The following is a 15,068-nucleotide window of genomic DNA, read 5'->3' as shown; positions in this document are numbered from 1 at the left end:
ACAGAACGTATTAATTTGCAAATACATTTTACAAATTCATGTACTACATTTATTAAATAGAGGTTTCCAAGTCCCCTTAAACTGCAAAAGTGTGTCACATGACATTCAGTAATTGAGGTAAAAGTCACCCCTGTATGACAAAGCTTCCTTTGCACTTAATGGTGCATTCAAAATATAGTGATCATTTGTTCAGGGTGACCTTTTATGTGTACAAATGAAGAATGCTCCAATAATTATCAAGTATAATTGATGCATTTCATTTATTACCAATAAAACGTTAGAAAACTTTAAATCCAACTGCCCTAAAAAGTGTCTCATATCTATTTTTGTTTGTTCAACATCTTTCACAAACATTGTAAGGATGAGGCAGGCTGAAAAAAATAAATAACACTGGACTTGATTGAAAGTAGCACCTCAACATTGGACTGAGGCCCCCAGATGTAATTTCATATCACATAAATACACCCACAGCGCCGAGTAAAATAATGTGAAATGCCACGTGTGAATGCCACCCTTAATTAAATCCACTCCCACATTCCCATACACGGGCCTGCTTGTGTATTCTATGATAACTTTTAAATGAATATGCCATTTCATTCTATCCTTGAGAAGGGAATACGTCCATTTTACATGTATTTGATAGGCCTATTATATGATAAGGTCAGGTGGGGTAGATCAAAGTGTATATTTCAAGTGATAATGCTAATTTTACATGACAACCTGCTGTGTTGGAACGTTAGAAAGGGCAAGAGACAGAAGTCGACCTTTGACCCATTCGTGTTAAATATGTCCTTCTCTTACCAGCCAATGTTGAATTCGACGTGGGCATCAAAGAAGCCAACAACGGGGGCCGTGGCTGCGTTCCAACCGTGAATTCTGGCTCGGATCAGACCTTCTCTTTTGTTGTTTCTCACTATTTTGACCAAGCCTGGGTAACGTTTGTTCACATACTGATCCAAGTTCAGTTTCAGCTCCACTGTAAAAAAAAAAAGAACATAGGAAAAACATGCTCTGTGAAAATGACAGCCATAAATTGAAAGAATTTAAAAATTGCGTTGATCCATTGTTGTTGGTTTTTCCAGTAAAATTGATTTTTGAATGTTTTTTAAATTTTATGTACATGCATATTATATTTTTATGTATATATATGAATATTATATTTTTATGTATTTATAGGTATATTATATTTTTATGTATATATAGTTATATTATATTTTTATGTATATATAGGTATACTATATTTTTATGTGTATATAGGTATACTATATTTTACGTGTATATATTTATATTATATTTTTCTGTATATATATATTATGTTTTTATGTATATATGTATATCATATTTTTATGTATATATATATATGTATATTATATTTTTATGTATATATATATGTATATTATATTTTTATGTATATATATGAATATTATATTTTATGTATAGGTTTCAGCAATATACTCGTACAATATTTATTTAATAATGTATATATTTATTTATTCCTATATTCATTTTATTTATTTATTCACTTATTTATAACCTATCATCTACTTATATCTCAAATATATTTTCCTATATCAAATACAGGAAGAATAAAGTTATTCAATCCAATCCGATTTTTGTCTTCTACATAAATATAAATATACATAAATGTAAATATAGATTGATATTCATGCATTATTAATTACTACATACAATACACCATTAAAAGCTATTCCATTGTTTTAACTAGATATGTTTTGGATAACTTATAACAGGTCACAAAAATATACTACAAAAAAAACTAATTATACAGCAATATCATAATTTTGCATTTGTACCCCGTGGAGTAACTAAACTGTTGCCCACTGACCCAAAAAATAACTTAATACATATAAACATACATTTTCGGGCAAAAAAAAGATCCTTTTTTGAAGGATTGAAAATTGGCCATCACATCCTTTGACGTTCCTGAAAGTAGCACATAAAAAAAAATATTTGGACCCCCTTGCTGTACACTACAAGAGTATAGCATCTTATATATCTAGTGTTTTGTAAATAGATCACCTTTTGTGTTGGAACATCACATAAATAGCTCCTCTCTATTGCCGTTAGTGATGAGGCTGGTTGTCACCACTAAAAACAAAGTTTTCCGGGCAAGCGTCCAGCTGGACAAATTGTTTTCTTTCTTGTGTTTGAAGATAGATGGCTGCTGCTATGCTTTATTGCTGAGTGTCCTACTTCCAGAGAGAGAGAAATGAACCAACTTCCGCCAGCATCCTTTCGACTGTCGCTTAAAAATATGAACTAGACATGCATCCATTCATTTGTTATGTCACTTGTCCTCATTACCCTAACTGGAGTTTCACGTCATATACAGTAGAGATATTTATTTACCATATTTTCACGACTATAAGGCGCACCGCATTATAAGGCACACCCTCAATGAATGACATTTTTTCCATATATAAGGCGCACTGTAGTGTAAGGCGCACTGTAGTGTAAGGCGCACTGTAGTGTAAGGCGCACTGTATTGTAAGGCGCACTGTATTGTAAGGCGCACTGTATTGTAAGGCGCACTGTATTGTAAGGCGCACTGTCTATTTTGGTGAAAATTTAAGACTTTCAAGTGCGCCTTATAGCCGTGAAAATACGGTAGTTGCTATTGACTTCCAGGTATGAAGCACTCACTACACAGTCACCTCTAGAGCCAGCCGTTGTTGAGGTTTTGGATTTTTTTGTATAAAATCTTGCAGTGGGGGAGAAGCTATATGATGGAAGATGTTGTAAACTAAGATGGCATCTGCATATTTAACAGTATTGTTTCAGTTCAGGCATATGTGTTTTTTTAATATTCGACAGTGGTGGTTTTTAGTTTTTGGTTTTCTGTTTTTTCCATATATAAGGCGCACTGGATTATAAGGCGCACTGGATTATAAGGCGCACTGGATTATAAGGCGCACTGTCTATTTTGGAGAAAATGTAAGACTTTTAAGTGCGCCTTATAGTCGTGAAAATACGGTATTTTTTTTACATCTACTTGTACATTCATAGATACATTTTTAGGTTTAACAAGGAGAGTGCTGGTAGGACAAGAGGCATCGATAACAGGGGGAAACATGACTTGTGATTCATCTACGGTGAATGGGTGACATGTACTGTGTGTGATCTTCTGTTTACTTCCACTCGGAGTGTTGCATTTTTTTTTTCTGGATTCCCGTGAAAAAGGCGAATGTGAAGTCAAAGCGCTTGGAAACGAACACGCGTCGAGCATCTGTCCTCATTAGAATAACAGACTATAGAGAAGTTAGGAGTGTATAGTGCAGGCTTTGTTGGGGAAAGATGTCAAATACATGGACGCATTTGCTATACTAGAATTGTAACAAATAGTTCAATTTTTTTTCCTGTTAAGATTGTTGTATATTTTATTGGGATGGGTAAGCATTAATTGGAATATTTCAGGTATAGTGTTTTCTGTAATTGAGATGATTAGCTTTTTATAGATTAAGAATTTTTTGGATAGTGACAAAATATTAAATGTGATCCTGTTAAGAGTTGACATATGTTATAAGGGGATACAATTTAATTCATTAAAATTTAATTTGAGGACAGCATCTAATTTGTTTTTTTAATATAAAAGGGGTTTGTTGTTTATATAAGGCGCACTGGATTATAAGGCGCACTGTCTATTTTGGAAAAAATTTAAGACTTTTAAGTGCGCCTTATAGTCGTGAAAATACGGTATTTCATAAGCGTTTTCATAGGATTTTTCGGTCTACAAAAACAGAAGCATCAGATTATGTACAGAGTGTTTTAATGAGGGTATTTTGTATTGTTTTGTCACCTAGTGTGAATTTTTTACTGATCTGTAGGAGTTGTTTTTAGGTTTCTTTCAACTCTGCTAACCTGAAGGCGATTGACCAAAAACAGAGTGAAGAAGGGGCCAAGGTTACTTTGCTCAGTGTTCCACCTACTCTAAACACAAAAGCCTTTGTGATGTGGAGTTGAGCATCATGACCTGATATGCGCATCAAACAACATACGACTTGTCCTCATCTCCATGGGAACAGTACGATAAAAAAAAAACATTTGAAAAAGATGAAACTCACCTTTCTTTTCTCGGTTTTTGAGCCTGTAGACAAACTAGGTCGACGGTTTTTTAACCCCCTCAGTCATGTTACTCACTCACAGGGAGTCATATACTGAAAAAATTGTCCGGTTTCACGGATAGAAATACATTTTCTAGACCACAGGTTTCAAAGTGGCGGCCCGGGGGCCAAATGTGGGCCCCCGCATTAATTTGTGTGGCCCAAGAAAGTAAATTATGAGTGCTAACTTTCTGTTTTAGGATCAAATTAAAATGAAGAGTAGAGATGTATATTAAATTTCCTTATTTCCCCCTTTTACATCAATAATTGTAATTTTTTAATCTTTTTTTTTCTGTTTTTAGTTCAGAAATCATTTTGTAAAATCTAAGAATATATTATAAAAAAAGCTAAAATAAACATTGTTTTAGATCTATTTACAAAACTGAATATTCAGGGACTTTAATCCAGTTCATTTAATCGATTTATATTAAAAAAAAATCTAAATATTATATCTAAAATGGTCCAGCCCACATGAAATAGAGTTGACACTTGTTCTAGACTATAATCTGTTTAGGAACAGTTTGGGCTAAACATGTTACAGGAAAGTAAATACAAACCAACTAACAATAAAAAAAAAAAAAATATAAGTAAAAATAGGGAAAAAGAAGAGACAAAAAAAACAAAAAAAGTGACTATAATGATCAGGGTTTTTGGAAACTCACTGAGGATTTTTTGGTATTTAACATTTAAAAATTGCAGCCAGTGTAAACACTTTTATTAGTTGTAATTCATCTGAGGGAAACATCATTGACTTACTAATCACAGCTGAAATACATAATTTATTTTATATAAGCATTATTTATAAGAAACCCACAGTAAATCAAATTGAATACTCAAAAGTGCATAATCTATTCAATAAAAAACAATTATCAAAGGAAAGCACGCCGCTATGATTATTACATCAATTACCAGTGTCTATTCATGTTTATGTTTGTTTAATACCCCATTATACTCAATTTTATCTAATTTCTCTTCTTTGGAATAGACTCGCCCTTTTGATTTTTTTTTTAAATGAATCCTCCAGTTGCAATTCCTAATGATATCATCAAATCAATGAATTTTAATGAATAATTAAGAACTACAATGCAGATTAAAGTTAAGAGTATGTGGCAAGAACATAATTCACTCTAAAAACATGCACACTAAAGGGAAAATATATAATTCTGGACATGTTTCAAACTACTTTTTGGGTCAAATACTCCTCTTTTGTGGATAGCAAAGTTAAACTGATATAAAAGAATAATAAAAACATTTAATTAGGCCAGGGGATACATACCCGGGTTGGTTCGTGGGCCGCTTTAACGTCAATTTAATTTCAGGTGGGACAGACCATTTTAGATATAATATTTAGATTTTTTTTATTTATAAATGGATTAAAAGAACTGGATTAAAATCCCTGAATATTCAGTTTTTTATAGAGCTAAATAAATGTTTATTTTAACTTTTTTTAAATATATTTTTAGATTTTACAAAATGATTTTTGAACTAAAAACAGGAAAAATGATTTAAAAAATGCAGTTATTGGTTTAAAAGGGAGAAAATCAGGAAATTTAATATACATCTTTACTCTTCATTTTTATTTGATCCTAAAACAGAAAGTCGGCACTCATTATTTACTTTCTCGGGCCACACAAAATGATTTGACGGGCCAGATTTGGCCCCCGGTCCGCCACTTTGACAAAGGTGCACTCAGAGGAAAAAATATATAATTCTGGACATGTTTCAGCCAACTTTTTGGGTCAAATACTCCTCTTTTGTGCACAGAAAGGTTAAACTGATGTATATATAAAAAACATATTTAATAAGGCTGTTAAGGTGTTGTTTTCTTACCGCTATCGCTGTTGTCATCCACCAAGATGATTTCTTTGAGCAGGTGAGATGGTGTATGGTTGACCACGGAGTGTACGGAGCGCAGAATTACGGATAGAGCCTCGTTGACAAAGATGAAAACCACTGAAATCTGAGGAAGGTCTTCTGGATATGTTAACTGTTTGCACCTGTAAAACATACGTTCCAATTTAGAACCATTGGCTAAACTTTTCCACATTTTGGTGACATTGGGTCATCATTCACCAAACTGTTCAACAAAAGACTGCAGTAAAATTGCAGGAATTCATTCCAAGCAAACAGGAGGACATCATTTCACCAATCTGTTGTTTTACAAGCGTAATCAGTTGATTGCAGTCAGACGCTGTGTTGTTGGAGCCGAAACCTGATTGGTTAAAACTGACGATTTTCGATTGGGAGGAACAGAATCCCTAAGTACTTACATTTGGGTCATCGGGTTTGGAAACCCTGATGTAGCCCAAGGGGTTGTTCCGGTTTATCCTCGTTAGGGTCGCAGGGGGTGCTTGAACCAATCATTTTTTGACACGGCATAAAAACTGAATTGTCAAAACGGCACCATAAAAATACCCTAAACCCAACCCGAATATAACCAAAAATAAGCATAAACTAATCAATGAATAGAAAGCAGCCTAGAAACCCCCCCAAAATCTGTAGAAATTAATCAAAAATTATCAGAACATGACCTGTAAATACCCTAAATTCCCACAAAAGTGACTCTAAATCAACTCTTTGCCTGCCATTGACAACAATAGACATCCCATTCACTTTGTTTCCTCAACAGAGCCAGGAACATCATCTGGGACCCATACCACCCTGGTCACAATCTGTTCCAGCCCTCTGGCAGATGCTATAGGTCCCACAAAGTACAGACAAATAGGCATAAGGACAGTTTTTTTCCCCATATCTATCAGGACTCTAAACTTGCGGTAACACGACACACAATCCCTTCTGTGTAATACCTTTGAAATTATCACTTATTTGGGTCTTATACCAAGAAAACACACCTTATGGTGAAGCACTACCAATTTCATCATACACAGTTTCTGGGTATGATGACAATTAGACTTTTGTTGTTGTTTGTTGAGTCAATGATGATGACAAAGCCTATGTCCAATTATTATTATTATTTTTCAACTGTTTATGGATTCTCATCTTACTCTCAGTCCCATTGACGGCCCTAGACTTACAATCCATTCCCAGTCCAAATGGAGTTGATGTTTAGCACCGTCAATGGCGTCCTTTTTGGCCAAAAAAAGAAACTATTTGGGCCAAACTGAGTTTGACTGGGGTCAAAATGTGTAACAATGCAACATAGATCGATTCACCATAACGACAACAACCACACTACTTACTAAATTGCTGATAATTTGCTTTGAGTAAGTACTACGTAGATGCAAATTATTGAAATGAACACGTTGAACACTTCCCCACCTTCCCCTTCAAACAACAACCCCATGGTATTTTCCCTCCTACGAAGTTCAAGCTCTCTTTTACTTGTAGCTGACTGCGATCTTTTTTTTTTCTTCACTTACACACTACAACTTTGAAGTCAGGAATAAAAGTGTTGACAGGCCCTGAGCCTTTTCAGATGAATTTATAATGCGGAATGCGTACGACGGCACAACAAAGTCGGAATCTTTCCACACGGTTCCAATTAGACTCTTCGCAGAAGAACTGACAAGTCAGTTTTATTTGCGTCAGACTCCATTTTTTTCATCTTTTTCTGTCATTATGTGAAGATAATGAAGTTGTTCGTATAAGTGTTGAGGTACGGATATTATAAAATACATAATGAAACACTTGTCCTATCTATGACGGGAAGATCATTTTTTTTCTTTTTAAATTGAGTGTGATCGACCTTAAAGAGATCCAAATATATTTTCTTCAATTTCAAATCAGGTTATATGAAAAGACTATTCATGCAAGAGAAGTTAACATTCATTTGTGGTAATTTATGAGTCTTTCGATCCTCATATCAGACGTGACAGAAAAAAATGGAATCTTGAGGATCAGTACTTGGCAGGTAAGTTGTAATTGAATCCTAAATTAGGGACATTACAGGGAAGAAGATTTTTAATTTTATCTCATGAGGGAAAGTAGAGACTTCCTGCATGAATGAAATTGGTTGAGATGGAAGTGGACATAGTTCAGCTTAGAAAATATGTCTGTTTTGATTAATGGTGAAAGTTAGTTGGTTTATCACTGTGGTGATTGTGTTTGTTTTGTTATTTTAGTTTGTTTGTCTTTCATTTTTTTATCCTGAGGCGCCATTTCATCTCTGCAAGTGCTCTGTTGAACTAGGACATCAGTGTTACTGGACGAGGAAAGGTTTATAAATATACCATAGAACAAAGGGTGTCAGACTCGGGTTGGTTTGCAGGTCAACTTGATTTCATGTGGACCATTTTAGATATAATATTTAGATTTTTTTTCTTATAATTGGATTAAAAGAACTGGATTAAAAGCCCTGAATATTCAGTTTTTGGATAGATCTAAAACAATGTTATTTTAGCTTTTTTAAAATATATTTTTAGATTTTACTAAATGATTTTAGAACTAAAAACACAGAAAAAAATGATTAAAAATTACAATTATTGATTTAAAAGGGGGAAATCAGTACATTTAATATACATCGATACTCTTCATTTTAATTTAATCCTAAAACAGAAAGTCGGCACTCATGATTTACTTCCCCGGGCCGCACAAAATGAGACGGCGGGCCAGTTTTGGCCCCCGGGCCGTCACTTTGACACCCTTGCCATAGAAGAACTCAAAATTCAAACGGTCATAATTTGCAGGCTTATTAGTCAAGTCATTGATTTTTTTCCCCTCATTTTCAATTGTACAGTGACAAACCAGCATGATTGGTGGTTATTTAGCGCAGCTACAACATCATGCATAATAAATTTGGCCATTGTGATAGGACTACAATTTAAAAAATCTCCCTAAAACACTACATTTTCCCTACGGAGTTTGTGTTTTTTTTTTAATTCTTTTAGCTCTGTGCAATAACACACGGGGAAACAGCTGGCCTACTGTGCCGTGATGTAGTGTAGGAGGAGAAAGAAGAAAAAAAAAACATGGAGTGCCGGCGGGAAGCCTACAAGGCAAGCAGTGATTCGTGCAGCAGTGGTCGACAATACATGTGCCAAAGTTGGCTACAATTCCACCCAGGAAAGAAAACGGAGTCGAGTAATTGTTCTACTCATGCTCAGGAAGGCTTACTAGCATATTAGATGTGTTTACATAGGAAACAAAATGTCATTTATTTTTCATTTTGTAACAAATAGAGCAGCCATTGATGGCACTACACATCCATGTTCATTCGTTAGCATTTTTTTTTTCTGATTTGGGGTACATTTCCAGGTGATTAACTCTTGTTTTGGAGGCATTTTAAGGTTTCTTATTGACTCAATGACGGCAAGGAGATAATAAACGAATGTGATTGCGGATAGAAGCAAAGTGCAGTAGTCGAAAACATTTTTAAGCATTTTATTAATGTATTTACAGTATAAATGAGCTACAAAAGGCAGAAAAACCCTGCGGCCCGAATCAGACCACCTAGTGGACCACATATGGCCCGTGGGTTGCAGGTTTTACACCATTAAACCAAAGGTAATGGATGTTTTACGTTGATGTTTAAACCTTATGAAAGCTAACATGCTAATATAGTTTTGCTGATGTTTAAACTTAATCAGAATAAGGTTTTTTTTTTTGGGGGGGGGGGTTATATATCTTACTTACATGTAGCCGGTAAAATGAAGTTATGAGCATTTTTTTTTGGGATACACCACCTGGCTCCAGTTTAAACCAGGCTTTTAATCTCTTTTCTAGACAATAAACATTACTGATATTCCCCCCAATGTATTATTTCAAGTCATTTTTTTTCTGCACGTATCCGCTTGCACTGCAATTCTATTTGTTCCCTTTCATAGCTTTTTCTATGGCCTCCCTCAATCAGTCCTGCCAAGTGAATAAATACAATGAAAAATCTGGCAGTCAATTTGTATTGGGATCATTTTGCATCACCATTTGACTTTGCAGATTCCAAACGCCATATTCCACAATTACCATCCAAAAAAATATATATATATGGACACACAATATATTCCTCCTATTTCATACCTTGCAAAAAACATTATTTATAAAATGCATTGACATATCATACAGATTCATTAGGAATTTTCGATGATTTTCATGTTGAGGCTATACATTGACCTGGTGGTTTGGCTAATTATGTTACCCAGTTTGTACCTGTCCTAAGTCTTGTAAGACTATAACAGGGGTGATTGACTCAACTACTGAAACAGGTCCGAGCTCAACAGCCAGCAGTCATCATTTGACCAAGAAACAGCTTTGACAGAAACAGAATGCTGGATTAAGATGTATTTCCAAGATACCTCCCCCATCTCCACCTGTGCCAGCTTGCAGTCCCAGCTGCTGGCTTTGGCGTTTTCCCCGGAGGAACTTGTACATGCTGTGGATTCCAAGTAAAGCAATGCCATACCATCATAGTTTTACCACACCAAGCGTAGTATATTTCCTCAAAAATGGCTTATTTCACTCTTTCGAAAGTCCACTTAAATGATTCCCACAACAACGAGTAATGATTTAAACTCTTGAATCCGATCCTTATTAGCTTGTTATCCTAGTATCAGCTAACTCCATTAGCAATTGTATGCCATCCAGGCAAAGATAAATTTAAGTCCAAGGATTTTAGCGGAGATGCATCAGATCAAATGTAAATTAGATAACCGTATTTTCCGCACTATAAGGCTCAACTAAAAGACAGTATTGGTTAATAATAGTCTGAAATTCCCACAGCTCCATTGAGTTGATGTATAACATACTACTGCATTTAATAATTTAATTTGTTTTATATATGAAACCAACTTTAAAATATAAACCTCTACCTCTACCTCTACCTCTACCTCTACCTCTACCTCTACCTCTACCTCTACCTCTACCTCTACCTCTACCTCTACCTCTACCTCTACCTCTACCTCTACCTCTACCTCTACCTCTACCTCTACCTCTACCTCTACCTCTACCTCTACCTCTACCTCTACCTCTACCTCTACCTCTACCTCTACCTCTACCTCTACCTCTACCTCTACCTCTACCTCTACCTCTACCTCTACCTCTACCTCTACCTCTACCTATACCTATACCTATACCTATACATATACATATACCTATACCTATACATATACATATACATATACATATACATATACATATACATATACATATACATATACATATACATATACATATACATATACATATACATATATATACACAGTGATATGGTAATTCCATGTTGTTAAAATTTATATAGTATATTAAGTCACAGATGTGGGAATAGTTAACAAAATATGTATGAACAGCCAGTAAAAAGCCCATAAATAAGAGTATTAACCAATCAAGTATTTTCTTTATGTGCCAGCCGAAATACATTTGTTCCATCAACAATTTAGAAACGTTAGCATCTTGTCAGGCCTTTATTGTTTTTCCTCCCACAGCCCAAAAAAAGCCATTATCAGACCAAGGCCACAGCCCAAGGACATCAAATAGAGGCCGCTTAAGTCCCAGTTGGTGTCTTGCACAAACTTGAAGGGCAAAAGACAAAAACAGGCAAGTGGCCAGTGAATTGGGGGATTACAAGCTTTTGTGAAATGGCTGCAATTATGACATGGGCTGCCTTAGGGGCGCCTACAAAGTCACTCTTGGTTCTATTGGCTCCTTAACCAAAACATTAAGAAGAAGCATTGCGCTCACCTGTCAACAATAATAAACGACATATACAGACCACTAACAAGTGGCCCACCTCAAGATCAACATTGGAGAATTAGTCACAAAAATGCAACAATTAAAGCCCAACAGACCCAACGGATTACCATACATTTCAATATGTACTATAACAGCCTGAGTATGCATGCTGTTTTTCCATGTTTATATGGTTATTACGAAGGAATATCATTTAAAAGGTCCATAAATCCGCTAAAACATAAAATGCAAGGGAAGATCATCTTGCATCTTGTAATCCCAGCAGTGTAACGATAATTGAACACAACTAAATCGCTGCCATTTAATAATGGAAGCAAGCCACTCCAACAAATCCCAAACCCCAGTTTTTGGGGTAAAGTTAATTTAAAAAGTATTTCCCCAAATCCCACCCTACTCCAGAGCTACTCTTTGCTGACTTTATTAATTAACACACTTTTTTTACACTCGACCTTCTCCCACCCGCCTCAATTGTTGACAATTGCTGCAGTCTCATATCTCATCTCATTTTCTGGACCTCTTTATCCTCACTAGGGTCATAGGGAATTGCTGCAATCCTCCCAAGTAATTACTCCTATTCTTCTATGAAACTTTGTCATATTAATGTAATTTAGTCTAAAATATGCAAAAGTAATACAAGTCATTCATTTAAAAATGACTGCTGGGTGTCTTTTATGTCTTGTAGTCTCATTTATAATGAGTTTAAGAGTATTTAACGTCATTTTCTTTACGTTCTGTGACCAATTTGTTAACCTTAACCAACTAAACTCTTAAAAATCACAAAATGATCCAAAAAGAAATGCATTGTGGGTACTTTTTTCCAGTTTTTGCTACCTTTCTATGCTGCTTGTTGTCATCATTGATGTATTTAACTGTGCTATGCTTTTGTTTTTATTTTTTTTCCCTTGATTTCTATATTTGGCAATAATTTCACTCTAACAACAATATATATTTGTTTTATATTTTTCTAATGACTTGTTCCTGACTATTTTCTTGTCAGCTCTGCCTTTAATTTTCCCCCAACCTGCAGATTTGTCTTCTTAAAAGGACACACTAATTAGTCTGTTGTGCTTACTCATGATTGCTTCTTAACTATCATTAGCCAATCTTGACACATATGTGGCCTTAAAGAGGCAAAACGCTGACCAATGTGGAAGCATATTATTTCTGTAGTAAACAACAGTTCCAGTTTCAGCTTCATTTGCAATTCAGACAGATTTGTAACACACAAAGCCCCCAAATGAGAAACTGAGGGCAGCCTGCGCGTAATTATCGCCATAAAACACCCGCTGTGCAAGAATGTCCCCGAAGGAAGCCTTTAACGTTTTACATTTACAAGGGTCAATTTGATTTTTTGGGTGTTTTATTCATGCAACATTCCAAACATTGCATCTGCAAAGTAGGCTTCAGTGTAAGAGGACATCTTGTTTTTTGGGGGAAAAATAGATTGACAGGATTGGGTACAGTTTTCGAAAGTTTTCAAAATTAAATACTTTTTTGTGGTGTACTTTTACAATAATGGAACCTTTTAACACATGCTGATCTTCAATTAAGAAATTTATCGGGTGAGCAGTTGTTGATACATTGTAAATTCTGTTATGTGGAAAAAAAGGAACAAAAGTTCCAATTATAGCAGTAAAATTAGCTTGAAAACTTTACTTTTTACCATTAAAGCATACTTTATACAATCAATTAAAAACTACTCTTTCCAAAGTAAAGTTTTCTTAATGTTAACAATGAAAACCTACTTTTTATGCAGTATAAATCTTACATAACCAACCAAATCCTACTCATTTGGAAGTTAAGCAGTTTAAATAATGAAATAATAAATGAAATCCTACCCTATAAAAAGTATATATTACTTCAAATAATCAAGTAGCCTCTATGCGGCCATTTTTTCAACGACTAATAACCCTTTTAAACTAAAAATCTACACAAAACTTTACCTTGTTAATCATGGAAAAATTTCTATTGACAAATCATATCATAATAAATATATCTAATTATATTAATCTACAAAATTCATTTAAATAGTTGTTACCGTCCAAAATATAATAATTCCCACTTGACCATATCACGTAAAAACTACGAAAATTTGTACTTTTTCACATTAAAGTGCAGGTAAACATAAATAAATAATAATAATGAAATCCTACTCTATAAAATGTAAGTCTTACTTTAAATAATCAAGTAAACTCCCTCCGACCATTTTGTTCTTTGACTAATAACCCTTTAAAACTAAAAATCTCCACAAAACCTTACCTTCCTAATGAAACAAAAAAAATCTATTGACAAATCATATATCATATTAAATATATACCTATCTATCAAATCATATTAACCTCCAAAAGTCATATAAGTAGTTGCATAATAATTCCCACTTGACCATATCACGTAAAACTCCGAAAAATGTAACTTTTTCTCATAAAGTGCAGGTTAAAATAGGTAAACATAACATTTTTGCAGGAAATTTAAATTAAAACGGCCTTGATTTACTTAAATAAGCTTGATTTAAAGCTTTACCGTGCAGTGCTAAGCTACAAAATAATAACAAACTGTCAATAGACATACTTTTTAGGCCTGTAGTCAGGGATGCTCCTGTCCAATGAGATCCTGTCACTGAGCTGAGCGTTATAGCCATATTCTTCATACTTCCCCTCGGAGTCACCACGGCTGTCGTCCCCGAGTGAAGCTGCGGCACCCCCCTGACCGAGTCCTCCGGGACCTTCCACTAAGCCCATGGGTTTGGCTAAACCTGCCAAAAGAAATGACACAGGGGGATCAGAAGTGGATGGAAACAGAGTGGGCACATTTTGTTGAGCTGAGGCTTCTTGTAAAAAAAAATGGCAGCTGATTGACATCTGATGGCAGCAGCAGCAGCTCCGATATAGCGGGACCCCCATCCGGGGGGCATCATCGCACTGTCTGTCAATGACAGAGCTGCAAAACACTCGCTTGGACAAAGACATGCCTGAGCTCCACACAAAAAAAAGAAGAAGAAGAAGAGTGGCAGGGCTATAAAAGCCAACATGCATAGTGGAAGGAAAAAACTGATGAATGAATGATGAGGGAGTGAGGGTACACCTGTCATAGGAAGACGGAACTAACATTTTGTGCTGGTTAGATTATCCTTTTGACAGTTAATGGCTGGAAGGAATGTTTACATGACTATGGGGATGTCCTAAAAATACTTTAATGCACATTACTGGGTTCAATAGCGATTTCATGTGGGCCTGACTATTTTAGATAGAATATTTAGATTGTTTTTATATAAATGGATTAAAAGAACTGGATTTAAAGCCCTAAATGTTC

At 35.0% G+C, this 15,068-nt stretch overlaps 1 protein-coding gene across 3 annotated transcripts in view; it reads right to left on the bottom strand.

Moving 5' to 3' along the window:
- LOC144195924 (polypeptide N-acetylgalactosaminyltransferase 9) overlaps nt 1-15,068 on the bottom strand; it is a 70,815-nt gene that overhangs the window by 32,162 nt on the left and 23,585 nt on the right. For all 3 annotated transcript variants that reach the window (XM_077715810.1, XM_077715809.1, XM_077715808.1), the window contains 3 exons: nt 14,328-14,511; nt 5,952-6,118; nt 802-976 (listed from right to left, as the gene is read on the bottom strand). In XM_077715810.1, coding sequence (XP_077571936.1) covers nt 802-976; nt 5,952-6,118; nt 14,328-14,511 — 526 coding nt within the window. The remainder of the gene's footprint in view (nt 1-801; nt 977-5,951; nt 6,119-14,327; nt 14,512-15,068) is intronic.

This window comes from Stigmatopora nigra, chromosome 4 (assembly GCF_051989575.1).
Source record: "Stigmatopora nigra isolate UIUO_SnigA chromosome 4, RoL_Snig_1.1, whole genome shotgun sequence".
In the NCBI taxonomy this organism is placed as follows: Eukaryota; Metazoa; Chordata; class Actinopteri; order Syngnathiformes; family Syngnathidae; genus Stigmatopora; species Stigmatopora nigra.
This window is presented reverse-complemented; position numbering and strand designations above follow the sequence as displayed.